The sequence below is a fragment of the Leucoraja erinacea genome, chromosome 22 (assembly GCF_028641065.1).
Source record: "Leucoraja erinacea ecotype New England chromosome 22, Leri_hhj_1, whole genome shotgun sequence".
NCBI lineage: Eukaryota > Metazoa > Chordata > Chondrichthyes > Rajiformes > Rajidae > Leucoraja > Leucoraja erinaceus.
In genome coordinates, this window is record NC_073398.1 from 28,668,071 (window position 1) to 28,695,594 (window position 27,524).

Here is a 27,524-nt window from a genome sequence, read left to right on the forward strand (position 1 = left end):
AAGGGGTATGGGGGGGGGGAAGCAGGAACAGCGTACTGATTCTGGATAATCAGCCATGATCATATTGAATGCCGGTGATGCACCTACTTTCTATGTTTATGTTCCTCACAATTGAATGACTTGGTAAGATCACTGGGTTTGGGTGGACTGATTAAGCCACCCACTAACGTTGGTCTTCATGCTTGTAAAGCTTGTGCTAAGAGTTGGATCACTTTATTAAATAAATCTCAATCGGTTGCTTTGCAGTGTCTTGCTCAACTATGACGCAAAATCATTCGTGTGAAGGGATAACGTGTCCGGGCTGCTTGATGATGACAAAGACCATGCTGCTGGCAGAGAATGAGGTTGAGGCACACAAACTGGCCAACAACTACAAGGTGAGTAACATACTTGTGACGTCACAAAAAAACAGGCCCATTGAATTTCAGCATTGTCGCTATGACTGTGTATCTCTGGCAAAAATCAAACTGCTAAACTGCAGTGTGATTATGTTCTACAATGTCATGTCCAGGAGGGGTGTGGAAGCAGTTTCCATAACTTTTTTTAAAAGCCAACTGGATGGTTGAGGTGAATTGTGGTGAAATATACCAGTGTGTGATTGAACAAGGTAGTTATCTCGGAGAATCAATGCGAGTGTGACAGATCAGCTGCCTCGGGTGTATCATTCTACAGTGGGATGAATTATTGACTGACTGCCACTGGATGGATTGGGTTCAGTTCGGGGATACAGCGTGGAAACAGGCACTTCGGCCCACCGAGTCCACACCAACTATTGATCACCCATATACTAGTTCTATGTTATTCTGCTTTCGCATCCTACACACTAGGGACAATTTAATGAGGCCAAGTAACTACAAACCTCAGTAGAAAATGATGCATTTGAAAAGGTTGGAAAATGAAAGAACCCAAAGCTTACACAACCCTCTTTTTAAGCATTAGCAGAAATATACACTTCTTAAAATATTTTATCTGCTATGTCCTCAGAAATAATCCTGGTAATAGGATGAACAGATTTGATAGCATTAAATTTGCTCATCTGTCAGTGGGGAGCAACAATTACAAGGACCTTCCTCTCAACTTGTTTTTTTCTCTCTCATTTATTATATTGTTTACAGTGTACTATGTTTACATATTCTGTTGTGCTGTAGCAAGTAAGATTGCCATTGTTCTATCTGGGACACATGACACTAAAACACTCTTGAGCTAAAGTCATGGAATGTGCAGAAGTGGCAGAAAGCAAACTGGTGCATGGTTCTATTTGGAGAATCTTAAATGATGTATGAAAGGTCTATAGCGCAGGGGGGGGGAATAAGAAAAAAATACAACAAGAACTCACTAAGTCTGGGTGGAGTGGAGGGCTGGCGATTCTACATGACCACTGGACATCTGGGTAAGGGTTAGCCTTTGTCCCACTGCTCTGCAAGTACAGAGGAAAGGCTCATTGGTGAAATGAGCTGTGGTTGGTATACCTGATCTTGCAGTCTGCATTTTTTTTAAGCACTGCATTTTCATTTACTTTTGCAGTTTGGGTTTAAGAAATGGAAAAGCCATGTGACTGAGCGACCCTGGGAAGACCGTTCTGCAATAGTGAAAGAGCTGTATTCAGACCTCAACATCATCAAACATCCGGGTAATGTTATAACAAGTTTGCCTCCCTTTGCATCCGCTGACGTATTGAGTAGAAATGGTTTTAGAAAAATTTAACATTACAATAGTCCAATCAGGATATTACAGGGGGAAGGTTTTAGAGGATAATTGAGAATGGGAGTTTTGCAAGCCATGTAACTTCAAAAGGTTCAATTTTTCAAACTAATTTCCTGAAGTTCAAATGCTTGTGACAAAGTGTCGTATAATGAGGGCAAATAGAAAGGTTCTTTTTTTTTGTAATTAATTTGCATAAAAATTCTGTAGACTTGAAGATGATAAACCAGTTTCCCTGGTTAATGAAATTAGAACTTGGATTCATAATTTTGGATACGGTCAGTCATTCAGAGTGGGATAAAAACAAATCATTTTATCTAGTGAAAGAGTGGAAAAAAAGTAATAGGATAAAAAGAGGAACTGAATGTAAATCAAAAGCATTTAAGTCTGCCAAGATGCACTGTATATTTGCATATATCGTGCATTCAGAAAGTATTCAGACCACTTCACTTTTTCCACATTTTGTTATGTTACAGCCTTTTAAGCCTTTTTTTTTTTTTTAACCATCAATCCACACCCCAGAATGAAGAAGTGGAAACAGGTGTATAGACATTTTTGTAAAGTAATTAAAAATAAATAACTGAAATATCACACTTACATTAGTATTCAGACCCTTTGCTATGACACTCAAAATTGAGCTTGGGTTGTTCCTGTTTCCATTGATTATCCTTGAGATGTTTCTACAACTTGATTAGAGTCCACCAGTGGTAAATTAAATTGATTGGGCATGATTTGGAAAGGCACACACCTGTCTATATAAGGTCTCACAGTTGACAGTGCATGTCAGAGCAAAAACCAAGCCATGAAGACGAAGGAATTGTCCGTAGACCTCCAAGATAGGATTGTGTCGGGACACAGATCTGGGGAAGGGTGTAAAACAATGTCTGCAGCATTGCTGGTCCCAAAGAGCATAGTGGCCTCCGTCATTCTTAAATGGAAGAAATTTGGAACTACCAGGACTCATCATAGAGCTGGCCACCCGGACAAACTGAGCAATTTGGGGGGGGGAGGGCCTTGGTCAGGGAGGTGACCGAGAACTGAATGGTCACTCTGATGGAGTTCTTCTGTGGAGATGGGAGAACCTTCCAGAAGGACAAATATCTGCAGCACTCCACCAATCAGGCCTTTATGGTAGAGTGGCCAGACAGAAGCTATTCCTCAGTAAAAGGCACATGACAGCTGACTTGGAGCCAGCCCGAAACATTGCCTATTTCCTTCGCTCCATAGATGCTGCTGCACCCGCTGAGTTTCTCCAGCACTTTTGTCTACCGTCCTTTGAATGAATATTTTTTCAAAATTACAATGGAATGTGTTGTAAAATTTGAGATGCCATGATATCCTATCACTGTAATTTATTTGTCTTTCAGGATCTCTGATAACCTGTGACAACGTGTTGTATGTGCTGCTGTTTGGTTGGTGGATTGCCCTGCTGTACCTTTTAATCGCTCTCATTATGTTTGTTACCATTGTGGGAATTCCCTATGGTAGGTTCAGGGGCATGTTGAGCATTAATTGTGAACTGATTCATTCTAGCAGCAGTACCAACACAGTCTTTTGGGAGAGGGCGTACTGGTTATGATCTAAAATTAAGTTGGGTGGCTTTTTGAGACCTGTTTTGTTCAAAACATCCGCAGATAACAATTTGTTTTAGTATTTTAAAATAAAATTTGTACTTGGGACAATAGTCATTTGTCTCCGTGCATCAGTTCCATTCATGTTAAATGAGTTTAGGATCCTATAGAAATTAACTTCATTGATCTGGGAGAGCTGGTGGAGGAACTCATCAGGTCAGCTAGCATCTGCGGCAGGAATGGACAGTTGACGTTTCAGGTTCAGGCCCTTCATCAGATGGAAAAACTAAACGAGAAGTGGCCAGAATGGAGGTGTGGGACAAGAACTAGAAAGCAATAAGTGGATGCAGATGAGAAGGGGTTATTTGGTAGATAAGTCGGGTAAGGAAGGGGAAGGTGGCGATAGCTACAGATGTTGGGAGGTGATACGTGGAGAACAAAAGTTGGCAGATTCTGGAATCTGATGGGAAAGGAAGATGAGCATTGAAAATGAATGAGGGCTGGTGGCAAATGAGAACGGTGGGGGGTGAGGGGAGGGGAGGGGGGGAGTTGGGAGGAATGTGTGAGGAGGAGGAGGAGAGAAATGCTGATTTCTGTGGAGTGTGAGCAAGTAAGGTGGGAAGATATGCCTGTGTGTGTGTTGACCAGGGCGAGATAGGATGGGAGAGGAGAGAGATGACCAAGGGTGAGTGGGTAACCTGAAGTTAGAGGATCCGATGTTTATGCCATTGGGTTATAGAGTTCCCAGGCAGAATATGAGGTGCTCTTCCTCTAGTTTGTATTTGATCTCGCCCTGAGAGGGGAGGAGGCTGAGGACAGACAAGTCAGTGTGGGAAGGGAAGATGAATTAAAATGGCTGGCAACCGGGAGATTCGGTTGGGCCAGAGTGTATGTAGGTACTCGGTAAAGCAGAGTCTACATCCCTTTTTTCTCTATTGTTCAGTGAAGACTGTTCCGTTTTTTCAACTCATTGTGGACTGCAGTTCCTCTTTTATATTTAGTCTCTGGTTCTGGTCCTAATTATAGTATACGTCTCGATTGTCTCTCTTCTCTGAAAGTGGATTTCCCTCTATTGGCTTTGGGTATATATTGCATTAGATTTGTACCCCACACAATTAAACATCAGATAGTTAGCATAATATAAAAATAGTAAAGCGCATGGCCTCTAGTCTCTGGACTAATTTCACAGGATTTCTACTATTTCTTGATTCAAAGCGGGTGTGCTTAATATGTTTATACGATTTAAAAAAAAAAAAAAAAAAAAAAAGCAGAATTGAATCAAAATCATTGTATATCCTCCAAAGTGAAAGCCTACAGTTTTGGTGGCCATCTGGTGCCATTTGCCTCATGCTCCACCCTTGGTCCCTTGCTTCAAAAGACCAGCAGTTTAAATTCCATTTGGAATATTTTGGAGGACCAAGAAACCAAGAAATCTTCCTATTTGCAAACACCTAGAAATTACTCCTGTGCACAAAGTATTTTTGTTGGAACATTTACACTCTTTAATGGCTAGTTGAAAATTGTTGGTGTCCTTGACCTTTTGGAATCGGGTAGTATTTTGCACCCACCTGTGTTTCCTTTCATTCTGATCCTTGGTGGCTTACCATTTACTCAAGCCTCAGTGGGGAGAATTTAGGAAAAGTAATTCATTTCTGTTGTTTGTCTCCCAGGGAAATTGTGCTGCAGTCTTGCTGGATATTATTTCTGGCCATTTGGGAAGGTAATTCTAAAAGTAAGTGCATTAACTATTTGCTAATTGCTTGATTTATTTTCAAGTCTGAATCCTTCAGAATGCAATACTCAACGGCAAAGGCTTACTGGAATGAACGGAGTTGATGTGTAATTAAAACAACATGGAAAACTTTGGTTAAATTGCAGTGTGCAGTTGTATTGGGCGCACTGTGAATTGTTTAAGGGCCTGTCCCACTTGTGCGCCATTTTCGACCGCGCATCTCTGCCTACGTTGCCACGCACCATGATGTCGCGTAAATGACGCCCAAGTGGGACAGGCCCTTTAGATATCCAACTTGCAGATATGTCACTTTGTCCAATTTTACATCAATTCCAAATGTTTTGTTAGATCCAGGTATAAAGACTGAGCCCAACATGGGTAAATTATCTCAACCTTGTTTGGTAAACTGTACACATGAGCTTTTGTCCCTATTGATATTTATTAAATATGATTAATTTGTTGTGTATGAGGTATTAAATAATCCATCCTTCAACCCATTTGCTGAGCTGCAGAGATGATCTTGTATAAAGCTGTTCACCGTATATTGGCCCATATAACAATAACAAACCAATACCAATAATCATTGTGACCAAATCAATCTTCTCCTTTTATCCCTTTCCTGATCCTGACGTGTTCCATATTTGGCATGAAATGTATGTTTTCACAAAACTACACACTTAATTTTGCAGCAAATGTCTCTCAAAATGAGCATGTTGAGGTTTATAAAACCTAATATGATATAAAAGCTAATCAAGTTTTTAAGCAACGCGACAAGCATTAATTTTAATGACAGATTCTGCTGTCTCAGTAATTGCTGCTCTCTTTAGGGATAAGCGAAGAATATGTTTGCATGCTGAGAAGGCTGCTACCTTCCATTCACTCAAAGGAAGCCACTGAAATTGGGTAGTGCAAGGCCATTCTCTTCATTTTTAAATAATGAAATGCTAATATCATGTCTGAGCCTTGTAGATGGGTGGAATGCTCTTCAGGAGAGTAGATCTAATGGTCAAAAGTGAGCTTTCTATCCTAAAGCCATGTAATTTCAATATGTATTAAATAGTGTAAAGGTAAAATGCTTTGGAACCTTTGACCATGTACAATCAGTGCCCAATAGATGCTAGATATCTGGGCTGTAGTTATTCAGCAAATATTTATTCCCGTTTCAAAACACTGATGCACTTTGAGCAAAATTAGTTTTAGCCCTAGACATAATATGAGACCGTCCTCGTATTAAATAAATCCCCATCCCCTTCGGCCCATTTGTGAACTGCAGACTATGATGGGTGTGTTACTAAAATGGTTTCTGAGCACTTTGTTTCCTTTTCCAAGCTATTCATGAATCGGAGAAAAAGCAGTGTGCGGTTTTATGGCGAGAATGTTCCCGAGGCACCAAATGTGGAGACAACGGCACTGCTTGGTGACGCAGAAAAAGACGAACACATTCTGGCAGAGACACCCACGACGGGAATGAATTACTGGGTAGATTGGCTGTTGAATAACTACATTCCTTATTCTTGTAAATACTTTTAATACGAACAGAAACCTGCTCCCTGTCTGGATAGGGCTAAAGGTTTGAAACGTTGAATGGGAAATATAAAAATTAATGTCTAACTTCACATGAGCCCCTTTGCAGTCGGTGAAGAGAGAATGATGAACAGTGATGCAGGTTGGTTTATGTTGACAAAAGGAAATGTAAACCTTTTGCGGTGGGCTGCTGGAGTAGGCAGTACCTGTATTATCAACTGTATCCAGCGCGTCTACAAATTGAAAGGAATGTTCCCTCGGGTGCATTTCAACCTGATTATTGCCATGGGAGATGACGCAAAACAGTGAGATGATGGCCAATTTTGCCATGGAGTTTGGAGAAATACTTCAAACTTGCTTTGCTGCACAATAAGGTTTGGAGAGGAAAGGAAAGGATAAAGGGGAAATCTTTTAAGACTGAGATGAGAAAAACATTTTTTACACACTAGTGAATCTGTGGAATTCTCTGCAACAGAATGTAGTTGAGGCCAGTTCATTGGCTATATTTAAGAGAGAGTTAGATGTGGCTAAAGGGATCAGGGAGTATGGAGAGAAAGTAGGTACAGGATACTGAGTTGGATGACCAGCCATGATCATATTGAATGGCGGTGCAGGCTTGAAGGGCCTAATGGCCTACTCCTGCACCTATTTTCTATGTTTCTATTGGGTTAGTTTATTGATGGGTTGTGAAAATTCTTCTCTTCTCTATGTAAGTATACTGGCTCCTCCTTATCAACCCCTCGCCTTATTATGCAGCTGAGTGATCCAGTTTCATGCTTTGGTAAAGGTCTGAATTTTGGCCAGCACCGTTGCTATTTACATCCCATAGTATCAGGATGTGTATACGTCGATTAATGTGGTATGCCGTGTTTTAACTTCCCTCTTCTTCTGCTGGAACATGCAGTTTTATAATCAACATGTAATTTCATTGCTTGACATTGTTTGTCTTGATTCATTTTCAGCGCTGTCCTAGCACCTATGTGTGGCTTCTTCTGGGTTATCCACTTCTAGCAATTGCCCATGGCCTGGCTTCTTTCATCGCCTGGATTTTGGTTGTCACCATCCCAATAGCCAAGCTCAATGGAAGAGCCATCACAAACATCCTTCTAATCCCTCCCGAACAGCTTCAGATCAGACCGTTCAAGAGGGTAAGGTTCTTGCTTTGCAGAACATCTCCTTTTGTGTTGTTAATTCAAACATTACTAAAAACTTCATCTTATTGCCCCATTATCACAATCTTGCAATATCACTAAAACCCTAACTTCTGCTCTAGGCAGCCCAGGATCTCATTGGCTACAATTGATTCAAAATCAAATCACACTAATTAGTGCAATGAAGGAGGCTATTTGGCCCCTCTGGTCCCTGTCGGCCTTATTCAAGAAATATCCAGCTTTCCTGCCCTTTCTCTTTAACCCTGTGAATTTTAGATATTTATCTGGCTTCCAATTCATTGCCGCAATTGTGTTTGCTCCCTCTGCAACCTTAGCAATATCTTCCAGATCCTAACCTCTTGCTGTGTTTTGGCGGGGAGGTTGGGGAAGAACTTTCTTGTGGCACTTTTTTGGTTTCATCTTCCTTCCATGCCCCCTAGTCCTTCATCTCTCTTCCAGTGGGATCAAGCTCCCTATTGTGTACATGGTTTTGACCAACAATTAATGAAACATGGTCCAAATGTGATGTATAAAATACGAAAGACTTTGGTGAACTAATTGGAGTTTGTTTCACTCGCTGCCCTCAGATGGACGTTCCATTGGATGGAGAAGTGCTCCTTTGTTGTTACCGTGCTATGAATTTCTACTATTACAAGTATACTGTGGTTGGCATTAATGTGTTTGCTGTGAGTATCCTTTGATTCATTGAGCAAAGGAGGATCTGGTGAGGGGCGACACCTCCTTGAGGGAGGAGGAGGAGGGAAAGAACAAGGGGGACCTGGCGAGCGGAGTACTTTGAAACTTTGTAAGTGCTCTCCATGTGGCGATCATTTGAATACCTTGGGTATGCAAGCAAAGAATTTCACTGTGACTTGTCACATGTGACAAAGCATTCATTCATTCATTCATTCACTGTTTCCGGTTAAGGAGTGAGGCTGGAGAAAGGTGCCATTGCTAATTATTTAAAGTAGGATTTGTATTATTTTGAGCTGCACGTTTACTGTGCATTTTCAATCTCATAAATTATCCCACTAGATTAGTTAGTATTAGCAACGTGGTGATAATATAATGAGTTTTGTTCAATGAAACTCTTTGGGGTTTCTGCCACCTGTGTTGTAATTGCCTAACTTGTTTCAATTGTGTGCACCACAAATGTTCGTTTTTAGTGGAAATTATCACGTGCACATCGGGTGGCGCTGCGCCCGGCAGCCTCGCTAGCAGTTTGTCAGTTATTTCGACTTTTTTAATTTTCTTTTAGTATGTCTTAATGTCTCTTGTGTATATTTATATGGGGGGGGGAAGGGGAAGGGGGGGGGGAAAGGGGGAAACCGCTTCCAGTCACTTACCTCGGCAGAGATGCGTCTTTTCCCCTAGTCGCATTTTCACCCTCCCTTGTGGCCTAACAACTTGGATTGGAGCGGCCTTTCCCGGAGACCGGCCCAGAGCTTCAGCAGCAGGTGTGGACGTTAGCATCGCGGAGCCAGAAGAAAGGCTCCGACCGCCGGCCTGCCGACTTTAACATTGTGAAGCGTCTGCAGAGCTTCGTTTGCGGAACTTCTAGAAGCAGGCGTGGAGCGTACTTTACCATCCTGGAGCCAGGGATCCCTTGCCGGGGATTGCCGGACAAGAGCTCCAACTGCTGGCCTACCTGCGGCCTATAATATCGAGAAGCCGTGGTCTCTGGTAAGAAAGTGGCCGATTCGGGCACTCCCAAGCCATGGAGTGGGTTCCATCCGTCCCAACATCGGAGCTTCGATCATTCCGACGAGAGGGCCTGTATATCGAGCCGTCCGTAGTGGCGACTGCGGAGGGTCAAGGGCCCAAACACGGGTGAACACACGTGACTGAACTTTATTGCCTTCCATCCCAGTGATCACTGTGGTGGATGTTTAGGTTAAGTTCTATCATTCTTTTTAATTGTGTTGTGTTCCTTTAATTGTATGGCTGCATGGTAACCCAAATATCACTGTACCTTAATTGGTGCATGGGGCATAAATGTGAATCTGAATCTAGAAGTAAATATAGAAATAAATGTTCATTCTTGGTATGTTTACCAAGATGAACATTCAACTGCTGAAAAGGTAAAGCATTAAACAGTCAAAAATAACTTTGTCCTGCTGTAGTTCTACAAGGCTTGCCTTTATTGAATTGATTGTACCTGTTTTGTTGACCAGGGTGCAACTACATACGTGGCTAATATATTGGATGGCAATATTCTGGTAGAATTGTAATGTTCTTCAGTCAGAAGCAAATTTAAATGTCTGTACTCCATTCCAATATGGATACCTGAATTTGAGTGACTTATTCCTTAATTCCATAGTTCAAGATGCAGAAACTAGGTTGGGCCATTCCCAACACCCAACAATGCTAGAGTCTTGCAGCTGAGACTATTGTGAATAAAGGGAGAGAAAGTGTAGTCAATTTTCACTTGTCTCTTGGGCATGTACTATAGATAGCGACTAATGCCGGTTGATGACTGATTTTGTTTTTTCCCCATGCAAGTTATTTCTTTAACTGGTTCTACAGATCTGCTTCCACTAGTTGTAGTTGCCCTGGTCTTGGGTTATGCTGACACAGAAAACAAATACGCCAGTTCACTTGTAAAATTTGTGCTATCCATCCTGGCAATAATTCCTCTGTCCTACTACATTGGGATGGCGATCGCAAGGTAAGCTGAACTTTGTTTTACGTTGGCATCACAGCAAAGCAACAGGCCGTTTAGGCAAACTGACCCATATTTTGTCAAACTCCTCCATTACCCGTCTGCTCTCAATCCTATTAGTCTGACCGCTAATTGTGATTTCCATGCACATTTGCTCTTATTTCCACTTGATCGCCCCCTTCTTGTTTCTAAGTTCTAACTATATAATCTCACTGGGTGATTCCGCAAGGATATCCTCGAAGCACAAAGGCAAGAGATGAAAGGACAGGTGTTGTATTGCCTGTTGTTGCACAGGAAGGTGCCATAAACAGGAAGTGGTGGGCAAAAATCGAAGAGCAGACAACAAGGAGGCAATCCTCCTGACATCTTGTAAGAGAGGGAAGGTAGACTCTAGTACAGATTAGCAAAACCTTAGCTGGGGGTGAGGGCAAGAGGCTGGAAATTACCACGTCTTCCTTCAACCTGTGTTCAATGAAAAACAGTTAGCTCAACCTGCTGTTTCTCCACAACTAAAACCTGGCATCTTGAAAGGCCTAGTCAGGTGATTGGCTCCAGAGTGAATTTCCTGATACCACATCTGGTGAATTAAGCAAACATGTGGAGGGGGGAAAACATACAGGAACAGTTGTTAAAATGGACTATCTTGCAAACACTTGTTTTTCAGTTGCAAGGCCTTTCAGAAAAATAATCCTCAGTTGACACGCCCTTGCCCCACTCAACTGAGGAATTGAAAGAACCATTCTCCAGTCATTCTATACTACCCCTGCTCAGCAATGATGGATAATGGAAGCAACTGTGGGGGAAAAAAATGGTTTGGTGACCTATTGAACATAGTGAGAACTTGCAGCGCATCAATGTGAAGTCTGGATTAGTGGCACCAGAACTCGGCAAACCAGCAGTGCTCCAGTGTGTTTGGGAATGGTCCCACTCGGCGAGCAGTGTTCTCATGTTTGGTGTACTTGCCTTAAAATGTCATTCCTTCAACTCCTCTAGTGCCCTCAGAAAATACTCTCAGCCACCACTTAATCTTTTATAAGATTATTATTTGCTAATCAATTGAGGTAAAACTACCTCAAACAATAAGCAGATTAATTTTGAAATATGTTGTAAAAGGCAATTTAAAAAATAATAATGACATTTAATAATTTAAAAAAAATAATTAAAAAAATCTTTGGCTGCTTGCAATTATCTCTCAACAAGTGGGAGTAGGAATTGCCCGAAGGAAGTCTCCACACACTCGTCAATCAGTTTAAGATTTTGTGACTTCAGTTTTTGTCATGTGGTACATCAGACACTGGTGCCGCTGTTTTGACTGAAGTGTGAAGTTGTGCGATCTTCTGGTCCTGTCTGGACTCAGCCCAGCTTACCCAAGGCATTGAGTGGGTGTTTCAGTGGTTAGCCTGCTGAATTACTGTCTACCAACAGTGAATGCAGGAGTGACAGGAAGGCTTCTGCTTGTGCAATCATGAAATACTTCTCCCCACCTATATAATTCTTTGTTGCACTACCTCATTGAAGTGCAGTGATGCACTGGTGGCAATAAACCTTAACAAGTTTGAAAACAAAGTAAAGATGGTTTGAGAGTTTATAGCGTGATTTCTAATAACTATTTTGAAGAGTGATTTAAAATAAAGTTCCACTGCAGTCCATGGAGGCAGAGATGATATCGCAGTCGTACCATTCTGCCATGTCCGGCCTTACTCATGATTTGGCTTTATTACATATTCTTCCATGTCTTCTGCCTAATAGACTTTGACCTCTCCTTAATTCTTAAGTCCTCAATTCTTGTCAAACTATTTAAAATTTCCCCTGATGTTTCATTGGATTGATTATTGGCTGCCTTTTAAATGTGACTAGTTTTGAATTTCCATATATAGCAAGATCTTTATCATCTTCCTCAAGCACTTCCATGTGTAAATCTATTGGGTCACCCCTTGGTTAAATCTCAGACTATTTAACCTTTTGTGATGTTTGTAGCTTCCCAGTTGCACCATCTCCATTGCCCGTTACATTTCATTCATAATATGGGTAGAACTGGGCACAATTTAGTTAGACATGCATGAGAAACAAGAGGGATATTTCTAGATTTCAAGAATGGACTTTAATTCAAAAGTGAAATGCAATATGTGTGTTACAACGTGACCTACTGCTGACATGTCCGCACCTCCTGGAGCCAGTTTATGTTTCAGTGTTTTTTTACAAAACCACCTCACTCGTCGACACCTGAACTGATGCAGTGTTATTCCACAGGAAGTATTGCAGCTTTTGCATTGAGTAATGTCATTATGTAATAACGGTGGTCTGCTGGCACTTATAGAACATTAAGCCCATGATTCCTCTGTACCCAGGAGTGCTCCTCCACCAGGCTTCACTTTGTTCTGCCGTTGTGGCTCTAATTTTATATTTCAGCTGCATTTGATAATCATATCTCCATGCCTATTAGAAACGGTGGAATGAGTTTGGGAAGTTTGGAAGGTCCTGTTCAAAATGTTTTAACGTACAACGATGTTTAGCTCTGCTCTTGCCTTCAGTATTTCAGCACAGAGTAACTTTGCAGTGGGTGCAGTAGTGAATGCCACGTTTGGTTCCATCACCGAGTTGACCTTCTACATAACGGCTCTGATCAAAGGCAGTCACAAGGGGAACAAGAGCTATGAGGAGGTGGTGAAAAGTGCTCTGACTGGAACCTTGTTGGGATGTGTGCTCTTTATTCCGGTAAGTTACTTGAGCTGCCACCTTTTGCACAACTCACTCGGCAACCTTGTAGTGCTTTAAATTCTCTAGTCAGGACAGGAACTGACCCAATTATTGCAAACCAATTAGACCACTTAATAGAGTCATAGAGTGATGCTGTGTGGAAACAGGCCCTTCGGCCCAACTAGCCCAGACAGGCCAGCATGTCCCAGCTACACTAGTCACACCTGCCCACATTTGGCACATATCTCTCCAAACCTATCCTAATCTCTTTCAAGTGAAAAAATTCAGAGGCATGGATTCAAATGGTATTGAGTTGCATTGCTAAGTGGGTTGTCGGTAAACATGGTCCAGTGAATTATTGGGTTGTGGAGTAACTCTTCCACATTTCAAATTTGAAAGTGATTCTGACAATGCCAGCTTTGTAAAGCCCTGGGTAGAAATAAGAATAATAATAATAATACATTTTATTTGTATAGCACTTTTCAAGGACTCAAAGTCGCTTTACATGGTGAGTCAAGAACAAAACAAAATGAAGCAGTAAGACAGAGATGCAAAGGGGAGGGGGACATGGGACTAAGGGTATGCAGAGGTGAAGAGATGGGTCTTGAGGCGGGACTGGAAGATGGTGAGGGACTCAGAAGTTCGGATCAATTGTGGGAGGGAGTTCCAGAGCCTGGGAGCTGCCCTGGAGAAGGCTCTGTCTCCAAAAGTGCAGAGGTTGGATTTCAGAATGGAGAGAAGACTGGCTGAAATGGATCTGAGGGACCGTGAGGGTTGGTAGGGGGAGAGGAGGTCAGTGAGATAAGGGGGGGCCAAGTGGTTCAAAGGTTTTTTGTTTTTTTTTATTAGTCACATTCACATACACCCAGGTGTAGTGAAGTGAAATGCTTTTTGCCATTTTGCAGCACATAAAAAAGAATACAGACATAATACCAATGAAAGTCTTAAACACAAAGAACATCCCCCCACAGTGGCTCCCACCATGAGGGAAGGCACAAAGTCCAGTCCCCAACCCCAGTTCACCCATAGTCGGGCCCATTGAGGCCTCCACAGTTGCCTCTACGGAGGCCCGATGTTCCAGGCTGTTCTCGCCGGGTGATGTTGCTCCGGCGTCGGGTTGAGGGCTTTGTAGGTGAGGACCACAATTTTGTAGATGATCCGGTGGGAAATGGGAAGCCAGTGAAGTTCTTTGAGGACTGGGGTGATGTGGTGCCAGGATTTGGTGTGGGTAATGAGTCGGGCGGCTGCGTTCTGGACCAGGTGGATTCGGTTGATGTTGCTGGAATTAATGCCAAAGAGAAGAGAGTTACAATAGTCCAGTCGGGAGGAGATGAAGGCATGGATGAGTCTTTCAGCAGCGGGGGGGTGCGAGAGAGGGTCTGATGTTGCGGAGGTGAAAAAATGATGTTTTGACAACATGGCGGATGTGAGGCTCAAGGGAGAGGGTTGAGTCAAAGATCACGCCAAGGTTGCGGGCCTGAGGAGATGGGGAGACAGTGGTGCCGTCAATAGTGAGAGTGGGGTTGTCAATTTTGGTACATGTTGATTTGGAGCCAATGAGGAGAAATTCTGTTTTGTTACTGTTTAATTTAAGGAAGTTGAGTTACATCCAAGATTTGATGGCTGACAGGCAGGAGTTGATATGGGAGAGATGGTGGTTGGGGGACTTGGTGCTGAGATAGATCTGGGTGTCATCAGCATAGCAATGGAAGTCCAGTTTGAAGTGACGGAGTATATGACCAAGGGGGAGGATGTAGATGATGAAGAGGAGGGGACCGAGAACAGAGCCTTGGGGAACGCCTTGAGTGACAGTGGCTGTAGCAGAGGTGTGGATATGGAGAGAGATGAAGTGGGATTGGTTGGAAAGGTAGGAACGGAGCCAGCTGAGTGCAGAACCTTCAATGCCAAGGTCCCCAAGTCTGGTAAGCAGGATGTTATGGTTCACTGTATCGAAGGCTGCGCTCAGGTCGAGAAGGATGAGGATGTTGAGGGAACCAGTGTCAGCAGAGGTGAGGAGGTCATTGAGGACTTTGAGGAGAGCAGTTTCTGTGCTATGGAGAGGGCGAAATCCAGATTGGAGGGGTTTGAATAGGTTATACGCGAGGAGGTGGGAATGAAGTTGTGACGTGACGATACGCTCCAGGGTTTTTGAAAGAAAGGGGAGGTTTGAGATTGGGCGGTAGTTAATGAGAGAGGAGGGATCAAGACCAGGTTTCTTTAAGATTGGTGTAACAGCAGCAGTTTTGAAAGCGGAGGGGACAATTCTTTGGGACAATGAGGAGTTGAAGAGATTAATGAGGTAGGGGCAGAGAACGGGGAGGCAGGACTTCAGCAGGGGAGTGGGGAGAGGGTCGAGGGAGCAGGTAGTGGGTTTGGAAGAACTAATGAGTTTGGAGATTTCAGTAGGGGTGACCAGGTCAAACTGGGAGAGGAAGCAGTGTGGAGGAGGGGTAAGGAGGTCAGTGGAGATGTTGAAAGGAGGGGCCTTGGTAGGTGGTGGAGTAGATGCTGGGGAGTCGGGTACAGGGGATAAAGATTGACAGATGGTGCTGATTTTGTCAGCGAAAAAGTGGAGGAATGAGTTTCAGAGATCCGGAGAAATGTCCAACACTATAGGGCAAACCCATAAGGTGAGAGGGGAAAAGTTTAATGTAGATGTGTGGGACAAGTTTTTTTTGTTTTTTTTCTTAAGAGAGTGGTGGGGGCCTGGAACACATTGCCAGGATAGTGGTGAGGGCAAATCCAATAGTGGTGTCAAGAGCCTTTTAGACAGACACACGGAAGTGCATTGAATAGTGAGAAATGGATCATGTGCTGGCAGATGAGATTAGTTTAACTTGGCATCATGTTCAGCATAAACATTGTGGGCCAAAGACCCTGTTCCTGTGCAGTGCTGTTCTATATAAGCATGCAAAATTGGTTCTCCCATGAGTCAGCTGCTTTGTACCCAAATCTCTTCTGTCCATGCCTCCTTTTCAAACAATAGGGTCAGGTTTTGTAATGTAGGATCTTTCACTTTAGTTTTGTTACAAGTCTGCTCAGTTTATTGTATCTCTTAAAGCTGTCAACCGGGTGGTCTTGTAATGTTAGTTTTTATTTTAAACTTGTTTGGATGCTGGCATGAACTTTAGCTGCCTTTAGTTAAAGTATGGTCTCTCTATCTTGGTGAAAGGGCAGGGAGTCCTCAGTTAAACCGTTTGATAAGAGACATTGTGACAAGACAGCATTTCCTCAGTACAGCTGTCCCAAAATACCTTTCTCCAAGACTGTGGTGGTACTTACACCCCTCAGTCGGGAATAGTTGCAGGTTCAGCTGCAACCCAGTAAGTTACAGGACACACTGAAGTTTGGGTCAGCAGATGGCCTTGACTCTTTGCTTGACCTTGATTCTTCTCTCTGGATTCAAATGCTGTGGAGTTTCATTGCAAAGTGTGTGGTCGGTAAAACGTGGATTATTAGGTAGTGGAGTAACTCTTCCACATTTCAAATTTGAAAGTGATTCTGGCAATGCCAGCTTTGTAAAGCCCTGTGATGAGTTTTGCTTTGGAACAGAAACTGATGAGCAACTTGTCCTGCAGGGTATATCCATGGTGATTGGAGGGTGCAAGCACCGGGAGCAGAGGTTTAACAGCCGCTCGGCAGGCATCAGCTCAGCACTGCTCTTCATATCTGTGGGAGGTAGGTGCCAAGAGGGGTGTGGGTACTTTCTAACATCACAACCACACTAAAAGCTTCACTGGTAGACCTATCAAATACAGACTTTATTTTAGTTCTTACTGTATTTCCAGTATAACACACTAATTTATGAGGGATTATCTGTTGTCACTGAGTGGAGTAGCATGTTCGTTTTAAGTACTAGGCCAATGATAAGGACAATGCTTAGCCTTGGTGTCTCAGTAAATGTATTAAGATGCTGTGCAACCCTTTGAACTGTGCAGCCATTAAATCCTATTTTGCTGATCATGTGTATTTATCTGGCATTGCTCCATATCCCTTGATTCGCTTCAATCAAAAACAAAAACAGATTATTAAAGCTTCATTATGGCCCAGGAGAAGAAATGCCTGGTTCTTTTTCAGTTTAAAAATAAAAAGTAAAAAAAAAAAAAATCTCAATTTAAAATAAAATAAAATAAATAAATGTAATCTTCCTGATTTAATTTAAACATTGAAATGCTTTGTGCAATACGTCTATGTTCCCTTGGTTCCTGCCCTCAAACTGGGCGAGCAGGCAGACTGCCTCGGGGAGGTGGAAAGCAGCCACGGTTCCCACACCCAGTAAAGGTTGTAGATCAGTTTGACAATTACTGAGCACAGGATTGTAACTTGGTGTAATTATGATAGGTAATGTAACCATGCTGATTTAGTTGTGTGTGTGTGTGTGGCTGACAGCCATGAGCAGTGCCTAGAATATGCACCTGACTTCAGGGAAAAGTTTATTCCAAAATCAGCCGTACATAATTGCTGGGAGCTAGTTGGGCTCAAAGTGGGCAGAGTTCTGAATGTTATTAAAGATCCCACATTCTTTTCCAATTGCTGGGAGAGCTGTGAACAAAGATAAAATGCCGGTTTGCTCTTTGTACTTTTACAGGTGTGTTTGCACCAACTCTCTTCTCCAAGGCCTATGGAAACTTAATATGCCAAGACTGCACCAATTCAACACAGAATGATTCTGGCGCCTTTCAATGTAATGATTGTCACTTCAGTATGGTATGGATTTACGCACTACTACATTCTAGCACACTACTAATTGCTGCTACCTTCTGGAGCTGTCTCAACTGGTTTAGTAAAGGGAATGCTGCACAGTGCAATAGGCAATGGGAGTGAAGGAGAGGGGGATAAATCCAAGCTTCTCGGCTTGCTGGTGGCGACTCTGACTTGAGATGTGAGCTGCAGGTTGCCACTGATATTTTAGTTCATTACCTGAGCACCAGGCCAGGTTTACCGGTTGTGGATTGACATCTTACCCAGGTTTTCTAAGTTTGGGCCCAGTCAGTAGTGGTGTGTGGCATTTTGTTTTTCTCTTTCAAATTACCAGCATCGCAGTATTTTGTTTATTTTCAATCAGCTGTCACATGAGAAAGTTTTCACTAAAATGTTCTCCTTGTCAGAGTCCAGTCATTCTTCTGCTGTTAATCCAGCTCCTGAGGATCCTACTGCAATATGGGCTCCTACACAGGGGCTGCAGGACCTGCACAACCCAGCACTGAGTGTTGCGAATAGTGTATAATGTGCACAAATCACATGCACACGGAGGAGCTTAGTTTAACTTAGCAGCAGGTTTGGCAGGGACATCATAGGCCAAAAGATCTACTCCTGTGCTGTACTGTTCGATGTACTCAATAGCCCTAGGACTGTGTTTCACTGCTAACTAGTAAATTGGGAAAAGTATTGCAAGATTGCCTTTTTTAGCATTAAAGATTGTGGCCAGTATTCTTTTGATTTCCACTTCACTCCCTGCCCTGCAATTTGAATCGGGTTTTGTTTTCATCTCATTTAGTATAGATTGTTTCTCTCTCATTGTTGTTGCATTGTTATAATTACAATTTCAAGCTTTTCAATCACTACTAATAGATTTCACCACTCTCTTTTATTCCTTACAGAGTAACTCCTTGTTTCACAGTCATGTTCAGTAAGTAAACTGGTAATTATTTGATTTCTTGCTGCATAGTGTGAGGGGCTGAGAGGCGATGGGTGATAAAGGGAGCTAGGTGAGAGACGATGCAGGGAAAGGTTTAAGGAAACATTCAGACTGTATAAGGTCTGAGCGAATGAGCAACTCAAATGGTTGTAAATGTTGTGTTTGAACAAGTTGTCATTTACTTGCAGCTTTCCAAAAATAGAAATTGGGCTCCACATGCACTGACAACTTTTTTTTCCCCTTACCACTGCTTCCTAAACTCCCTCTTAAGTTTATCAGACTGTCTGCCTTTGAGGACTGGAGAAGTAGAGAGATTCTCCAGTTAAATATTGGGAAGATTGAGCTAGATTTCACATTCTGTGCTATAACTGTTCCCTACCAGCTTCAGCCTATCTGACATACGGTTAGACATGACACCAAGGATGCTGCTGCTTATTTTAAAGCCTTCTGATTCCATCTATGTCTCATCTGATCTGCTGAAACCGCTTTATTTTCAGTTGACTGTTCTGAGGCAGTCCTGGCCGGCCGGCCTCTCCTCCCTATAAACACAAAGCTCCACATTCCTACTGCCACTGTCCTAATTTACTCTGCCCCATTTACACATGACCCCTCTACTCCCCAGTTAGGTGTGTCTGTATTTCTAAACCATTCCTTGTAGTTCTTGGATCCCTGTGCAATCTCATCTACCCTTCCTAGTTCAAAGGATTTTTTCTCCTTATCTCAGTGCACTTTGCAATGATATATAATTTGGAGTATTGTGTGCAGTTCTGGTCGCCCCATTACAGGAAGGATGTGGGCACTTTTGAGAGGGTGTAGAGGAGGTTTACCAGAATGCTGCCTGGATTAGAGGATGTCAGCTACAGGGAGAGGACTTTGATTGTTTTCTTTGGAATGTCGGTTGTTGAGGGGAGACTTGAAGGTTAGATCACATGGCATCCAGGGATTTTGCCTCGATATAGAATTGGCTTTGTGAAAGCAAACAAAGTTGGTGGTGGTGGGTTGTTTTTTTGGACTGGAGGCCTGTGACTGGTGGTAACCATGGGGATTTGTGTTGAGGCCATTGCTGTTTCTGATGTACATCAATGATTTTGATGAGAATGTGCCAGACATGATTTGCTAGATTGAACATAACAATAATGTAGGTGGTGTTGTAGATAGTGAAGATGGTTATCAAAAATTACACCAGGAACTTGATCATTAAGTGAGCTGAGGAATGGCTAATTGAAATCAATGCAGATAACAAGTGTTGCAATTTGGGAAGTCAAACCAGGCCATACCACCCCTTCTTTGACTTGCTAACAATTTTCTTTTGATTTTGTGGAAGTTTTTCTTGGACAGCTTGGAGAATGTTTATGAATAAGACTGCAGTAAGGCACTGGTGATATGGAGATTTTGCATCTGTCATGTCACCAAAACCTCAAACGAGGCCTGTTTCCTACGATGATCATTAATTCTTTGTCCTTTAGGCCCCTGATCCACACTGTGTGCATACTTCTCCCAGCATCATATGTCATTGGTCTCATTTTTTCACTGAAGACACATACCCACATCTATGATATTCATATCAGTGACTGCCATGGTAAGTACCTCTTCCAGCCTTGGTAAGTTGCTATTCTTTTCTTGGCTGACATATAACATGTTGGCAGTAGGCGGGAATCATCCCTGTTTTACACACTGCCATGTCCTGGCTAAAGATGTAGCCTTGTATCGACACAAGTCAAGCACTTGATGAGATGTGAGGAATTGTGCTTGCCTTGCATTCCATTAACATTAACAGCCACCGGAGGAGAGGGAACACATTTTACAATATTTTTTCCCTCACATCAAACGTAATCATTTGGGTTTTATTGAGACTATATTTCCTGTTATTAATGCAAGCCACCTAGGTTTTAAATGTAGAGATATATTCAATTTAAAAAAAAACCCTCCATTGTCCCCTGAATGCCACTTCTACACCCAATTAGTAATCTTTCTTAAAGTTTATCGAATGTGTCTCACCTTGTAGCAGCTTGAGGGACAAGATGGCCCCTGCTACCACTCCTGTTTCTTAGTGCAGAGAAACACCCCTGATGCTAAAACCTTGAACAAAACACAAAGTGCTGGAGGAACTCAGTGGGTCAGACAGGATATGTGAAGGGAATGGACAGATTATGTTTTGGGTTGAGTCCCTGCTTCAGACTAATTGGACAGAGGGGAGAGGTGGTGGGATAAAGTCTGATAAATAATGAGAGAGGGATGGCAGATGGATGGAGCAAGTGACAAAGGATGCACAAGGGTGTCGAATAAGAAGAGAAAGGAGATAAAAGGGATGGGAGGCTCTGGGATGGGAGCTAAAAGGAGAGGGAGGGAGTGGAGTGACTGGTGAGGTGGGAGATTGTGGGAGTTATGTGTGCACATGGGCATAAGCGGTGGTCTGGGAAAGAGATTTGGAGGACGGGGGGAGGTTAGGGAGGACATTAATTGAAATTGGAGAATTTGATGTTCATGCCATTGGGTTGGAAGCTACCCCTGTGGAAAATCAGGTGCTGTTCCTCCAGTTTGCCAGTGGCCTCACTCTGATAACGGAGACCAAGAATTGATGGGTCAGTCTGGGAAGGAGAGCTAAATTAATTCGCAATTGGGAGATCCAGCAGGCTTTAGCTGAGCAAGCCCAAGTGTTTGGCGAGTCTAAGCCTGGTCTTGTGTGGCTTCCTCTGCATCAGCGAGACCAGGCGGAGAGAACAGTTTTTTGCTGATGTTGGTTAATTTGGGCTTTCTTTGCAGTTCCAGGACACAGCCACAATGTTGTTATTCATTGGTCACGATGGAGAGCTGTGGTGCTGCTTGTTGTTGCCACTGTTTGCATGTCTGCCTGTGCAGAATTGGTGTCTGAGCACATTGACCCCATATTGTCCAGCACGGCAATTTCACCGGTGAGTTGCTCAGCATTTCTACCCTCTTGTTCAATTGATTGAATGATACAGTATAGAGTGGGCACTTTAGCCCACTGAGTCCACACTGATCATTGATCACCCATTCACACTAGTTCTACTATCAACAACTCCCTGCACTCCAAGGGCAACTTACAGAAGTCAATCAGCTAACAAACCAACTCGTCTTCAGGATGTTGGAGGAAACTGCAGCAGCTGGTAGAATCCCACACATTCACAGGCAGAACATGCAAACTCCACGAAGACTAAACCTGAGGTTAGAATCGAACCCAGATCTCCGGCATTGTTAGACGACAGTTCTACCAGCTGCGTTGCCATTGTGCAGTGGACTTGATGTTTGAGGATAGCATCTCTGAGAATCTTGGAGCAGCTGTATGGTGTGGCAGGCCAACCATTATATTCTCCTCTTCCACCCCCACCCCCACCAACCTCCATACACTCAAAACTCAGTTTGAAAAAGTGTTGTTCAGAAATTGGAGTTGTGCAGAAAAGTACCAGGACCAGTGGAGGAACTAGATTGGTTCATGTAAAGCATGGGGGTGATGTCGGGATTAGATTGATTAGTGGATTTACTGAGATTTATGAAAAACACCAAGTTTTTCTCTTCTGTGGGTGGTTGGTTGTACAATGGAGGCAGTGGTTCTTTCCATTAATTTACAGTTCCCTATGTTGACACATCCCTTGTTTTGATTGGAAAGGGCAAGATATTACCTAATTTGAGGAAGGATATCCTTGTGATTGAGGCAGTGCATCGTAGGTTCACGAGATTGATCACTGGGATGGCGGGACTGTCATAGGAGGAAAGATTGAAAAGATTAGGCTTGTATTCACTGGAGTTTAAAAGGATGAGGGGAGATCTTATTATAAAATGACTGGACAAGCTAGATGCAGGAAAAATGTTCCCAATGTTGGGCGAATCCAGAACCAGAGTCCACAGTCTTAGAATAAAGGGGAGGCCATTTAAGACTGAGGTGAGAAAAACCTTTTTCACCCAGAGAGTGTGAATTTGTGGAATTACCTGCCACAGAGGGCAGTGGAGGCCAAATCACTGGATGGATTTAAGAGAGAGTTGGATAGAGCTTTAGGGGCTAGTGGAATCAAGGGATATGGGGAGAAGGCAGGCACGGGTTATTGATTTGGGACGATCAGCCATGATCACAATGAATGGTGGTGCCGGCTCGAAGGGCTGAATGGCCTCCTCCTGCACCTATTTTCTATGTTTCTATATTTGAAGCTGCTTTGATGGTAACTCCTTCTCTTGTGCATTTGTGTCACACAGTACTTCCTTGGTGTAACTGTTTTGGCGATGGTTCCTGAGCTTCCTGAAATAGTTAATGGAATCCAATTTGCATTGCAGAATAACATCAGCCTCAGGTAGGTAGCTGATCGTGATGGTCTCAATATGATCCATGTCTGTGGTCTGGTAACTGTCTATTTTGCCAGCTAATATTGAGGCTACAGGAAGTTGGGGGGTTTTTGGGTGCATTTAGTGTTTTTACTATAACGTATAATCCAGGTGCAATATTTGGGTAGCAAGATGCAAATTGCTTGACAGGATGGTAATGTGATTTAGTTCAGGAAGGTACATTGGTGGTATTCTGTAGAAATTTGATTCATCCGCCTTGATCTCTCTCCTCAGCTTGGAAGTTGGAAGTTCCATCGCGGTACAAGTGTGTATGCTCCAAATCCCAATCCTGGTGCTCTTCTCAGCTATTTATGTAAGTATTTGGCTCTGTACGGGGGTGCTGGGTAGCTGAAATAACTTTGCTGCCTTTGTAGTAAACTTTCTGAAACCTTTAAGTGAAGCTCTGGTCATTGAGCAGAGGTTGGGAAAGCTTTGAGGCTGTTGGACACGAGGTGAGATTGCTGAAGGAAGTTGAGTGTGGTGCCTATTTGTACAGCCATACTAATGTTGGAGAGGAATGCGAGGTGGAGTGGACAAGGAATACCACAAAGATATTTGGAAATTGTACCATCTTCAGGTTGGAGATGCCACTACAGGGACCTCTGGCAGCTTGTTCTATATATACACACACACACAGAATATTAGTAAATTAGCTGTGTAGGATGGGGAAAGTACATCCAAAAGGTGACGGAAGCAGGAAGTATATTGTTGATGGGCCAAGAGTAGTAACAAATCCTGAAGTTGGAACTGTGAAAATTTAGCTAATGGAAGAAAAGTTAGATTTATTCTCGTCTGTTGGCAGAATTGAATGGTCTGTGTATCTAGACAAGTCATCAATATTTAATGGTTAACATGCTAGTTGGTCATTGAATGGTTCTGTAGGTAGGATAGACATTGCATCAGAAATTCCATCAAATGGGCAATGAGTACTAGGTTATGGAAAAGGATTGTGGTTTGTAGGCAAGTTGCAGGTTACTTGACATCCAAAACTGCAATACACCTTGGTAGTTTTGTTTTGTGGAGGAATTGGGGGATGTTGAGGAAAAGGACACACTACTTATTGGCCATTGAGGGTCTGAATGATTTCCCATTCATGTCACATCCACAGTACAAGGTTGCTGAACATTTGTTGAAAAGACAAAAATTAAAGCAGGGATTGGAACTTGACTGTTGTTCAGTTCCCATTTTTTGCCAGCAATGGATGGCATTATTTTGCATATAAAAGCAAGTACAGAAAATAGTCAACAAGACTGGCTTAGTCTTTTCAAATTACTTTAAAAAATAATATTCAATTATATTATGCAATGGTGTTGGCCTCAGTACTGACAAGTTTATTTTTGCTTTGTATTTAGCCTGTAGGTTTTAATTTACTCTTCAGTGATCTCCATCTTTGGGCATCAATATTCAGTGTCATTTTAATGAACTACATCTTCATGGATGGCAAGTGCGACTATTTCCAAGGTGCGTGAACTTTCATCACCATTTTCACAAGCAAAATAGTACAATATTGTCTTTGATTGCATTGGCCACAGGATACCACTACAATAAACTTTGCAGAGGTCTGCATTTGGGTGAAGGGAAGGCTGTTATTCACTATGTCTTGGGAGTTCAGTCAAATATTTCTTTCCATGTTAGGTATTGCATTTATTGATTTTCTGTCCATGAACAAATGTTTTTTTACTTTTTATACTGTGCAGAGATCACTCTGTGATACCCCAACTGTATGCCCCTCACTTTATACTTGTGTGGGCATTGAATGCTCCTGAAGCACAAGTTAGACTATCTATGGATGCTATCTTTTGCAGGTGGGCATCTTTATATGTGTGCCCTGATTAATAATCTGATGAAAGAATGTTTTGCCAGAAGCATCCATATGGCATTAATCACATTTTTTGTATTAAATGCCTGGGCCCCAATTGGCATTTCTGAAATTGTTGTGGTTTAAGTTGAACACCAGCAGTGTTGACTCAATGTGATTTGATTTGATTTATTTTAAATTGATGTTGCATCTGAAATGACTTGAGGTAAGAGTTCCAGTAACACAGGAACCAAGGTATGAGCCATTTGCCCAAATGGTCTGTGTCTTTGCTTGCCAGTTACCTTCAGAAAGCAGTAATTCTTCCATTCTTTAGTGCTGGTTGGTCTTTGTAATAATTAATCTGTAGTGGAGAGTTGTCGTTTGTTAATCCTGATGCTATCTTGTCCTTGCAGGCACAGTATTGGTGGTGGTCTACCTCATCATCATGGCCATGTATTACTTTGCTCCATCGTAAAGCAGGTGCTGAGAGTGCTTTCATTGAATCATTTGTGTGGCTTGACAATGAATCAACAGCCAAGAATTCTTCAGAATCTCCTGTTTGAGTCTAACGTTACTCAAATCAACATTAAAATGAGCTAATGTTAAGATTCCTGCAAGTATTGAAGCCACTGACACACCACTATTGGCACAATTTGAAGTTAATGTGTGGTATAATCATCTGATTAATCTATCATTAACCAACTTTGTGTTCCCCCTGCATGATTGGATTTGGTGAGAGTAATTTGGATGAATTGCTTTGATTCTTCTTGGGAAGAGGTCGTTTTACAACACTCCCAGTGGAGCAGTGAAGTCTAAGAACTGCCACAGCTAAATATCTTTGATAGCAATTCCACTGGCTGCTATTTGATTTAAATGTGATTTCCTGCTTTTTTGAATGGGGTGGGGGTGTAAAAGAACATACTGGTAATTCTGGGAAAAAATTGTGCATTTCTTATAACTTCCTGTACAATGGAGTGAGTAGTATATGTATATAAGCAATTTCAAGTTAATTTAAAATAAAATTTGTATCTATTAATAACTAAAGTTTGATACTAGTGAATTTATTGGTGCCTAAGCTAAAACCTTTTTGGAAGCCTCGTGCAATGGATTTCACTGTTCTGGTTTGAAGAGGGGAAACAATTTGCAGGCATTCTGACAACAATCAGCAAACAGCCTGTGCCGAGGTTCAAAGTCTTGGCTGCCAAATGTTCATGTTATATAATTCTCAGACTTGATGTTTTAACTTTAATACCTAGATATCAAATCCTGTGCAATTGGTGATCTTCTGCACTGAATTTAATGAAGCCATGCAGATACCAAATGTTTGCATCTGTATGGAGGTGTGATTTTGATGGGTTGCTGTTAATTGCTAGATGAGATATGAAAAATAATCAATGTTTGCAAGTGAATGTGAGAATGTGTTGGGACTCTACCAGATGTTCATATTAATTTTGATTTGTTTGGAACAGTTATGCACAATAGAAATGTGAGCACAAGGTGAACATTTGATTTACTATTTTTAAGGCTAAAGGCTCATGACCACAGTAAAGTTCTAGATTATATTCACAAGACTATCTATCCACTGTTAAAACTCAGTCTACCATGTTTAGCCTTGAATGAGAGCTTGGTTAAGCTTCAACTTAGGGGATTTAGTTCAATTACATGGTAGGTAATACTGAGACTCTGGAAAGACTGCTTAAATTAGTTAGATTTTTAGTTTACTCTGGCCCATTATAATTTAGGGGAGAAAAAAAGTCAATTTCAAATCTTTTAACTATCATTGCAGCCAGAAATGAGTTCAGTGCCTGAAGCTTCACTGAATCTGTATTCTTGCCAAATATGCTAAAGAAGCTTTTACAACTGATAATGCGAGGTAGTAGAGATAGAAAGGCTTTGGGGCCAGAACAAAGTTTTGTGCTGGATAGGTTATCAAAAATTACAGCAGGATCTTGATCAGCTGGGCAAGTGGTCTGAGGAATGGTTACTGGAGATTATGGTAGATCAGTACAAGGTGTTGCATTTTGGAAAATGAAAGGCAGGATCTTCACAGTGAATGACAGAGCCCTGGGAGTGTTAGAGAGTAGCAGGATCTATGAGATCTATTGCAGGTAGATGGGATGGTTAAGAAGGCTTTTGGTACATTGGCTTTCATCAGTCAGGGTATAGGGCAGTGGTTCCCAACCTTTTTTTGGCCATTCCCCACCTAATCACCTCTAAAATCCTGATGCCCCCCCCCTTGCTTTCCCTGGAGAGAAAACGGAGGAAATAGATATTATAAGGGTAACTTGGCAAAAGCTCTTTGAATCGCATTTCTAAATCCAATTCAATAAATAAGGTTCTCCCATGACCTCGCGCGCTTCGTGCGACGTGCATGAAGAGCAATGGCGCGGTGATTACGTAATAACTACACAATAAAGACCTATTTTACCCCCAAAAAATTATTCACTCAAAATAACATCTGAAACATAAACTACATATGTTTACCTGATGGAAAATCCAAAAAAAAAAAAATCGAAAATTTGGACCCAGACCTCCTCAGTCGCGCTCAATTGCCCCCCTTAAAAATCAAATTGCCCCCCTGTGGAGCGTACGCCTCGCGTTGGGAACCACTGGTATAGGGTATAGAAGCTGAGATGATACATTACAGTTGTGCAAGACGATGGTGTAGCTGCATTTGGAGGATTGTTCAGTTGGTCACCCTGCTATAGAAATGAT

General features: G+C 42.3%; 1 protein-coding gene across 2 annotated transcripts in view; it reads left to right on the forward strand.

Moving 5' to 3' along the window:
• The window catches only part of cax1 (cation/H+ exchanger protein 1), a 39,458-nt gene extending 13,605 nt beyond the window's left edge, over window positions 1-25,853 (forward strand). For both annotated transcript variants that reach the window (XM_055653346.1, XM_055653347.1), the window contains 18 exons: window positions 247-377; window positions 1,525-1,630; window positions 3,069-3,185; window positions 4,943-5,004; window positions 6,334-6,483; window positions 7,491-7,676; window positions 8,267-8,369; window positions 10,206-10,347; window positions 12,873-13,056; window positions 16,617-16,716; window positions 17,627-17,745; window positions 18,639-18,667; window positions 20,143-20,255; window positions 21,440-21,588; window positions 22,886-22,980; window positions 23,246-23,324; window positions 24,364-24,472; window positions 25,223-25,853. In XM_055653346.1, the coding sequence (XP_055509321.1) occupies window positions 247-377; window positions 1,525-1,630; window positions 3,069-3,185; window positions 4,943-5,004; window positions 6,334-6,483; window positions 7,491-7,676; window positions 8,267-8,369; window positions 10,206-10,347; window positions 12,873-13,056; window positions 16,617-16,716; window positions 17,627-17,745; window positions 18,639-18,667; window positions 20,143-20,255; window positions 21,440-21,588; window positions 22,886-22,980; window positions 23,246-23,324; window positions 24,364-24,472; window positions 25,223-25,284 (2,036 nt within the window). In that variant the 3' untranslated portion in view covers window positions 25,285-25,853. The remainder of the gene's footprint in view (window positions 1-246; window positions 378-1,524; window positions 1,631-3,068; window positions 3,186-4,942; window positions 5,005-6,333; window positions 6,484-7,490; window positions 7,677-8,266; window positions 8,370-10,205; window positions 10,348-12,872; window positions 13,057-16,616; window positions 16,717-17,626; window positions 17,746-18,638; window positions 18,668-20,142; window positions 20,256-21,439; window positions 21,589-22,885; window positions 22,981-23,245; window positions 23,325-24,363; window positions 24,473-25,222) is intronic.
• Window positions 25,854-27,524: the final 1,671 nt, after the last annotated feature.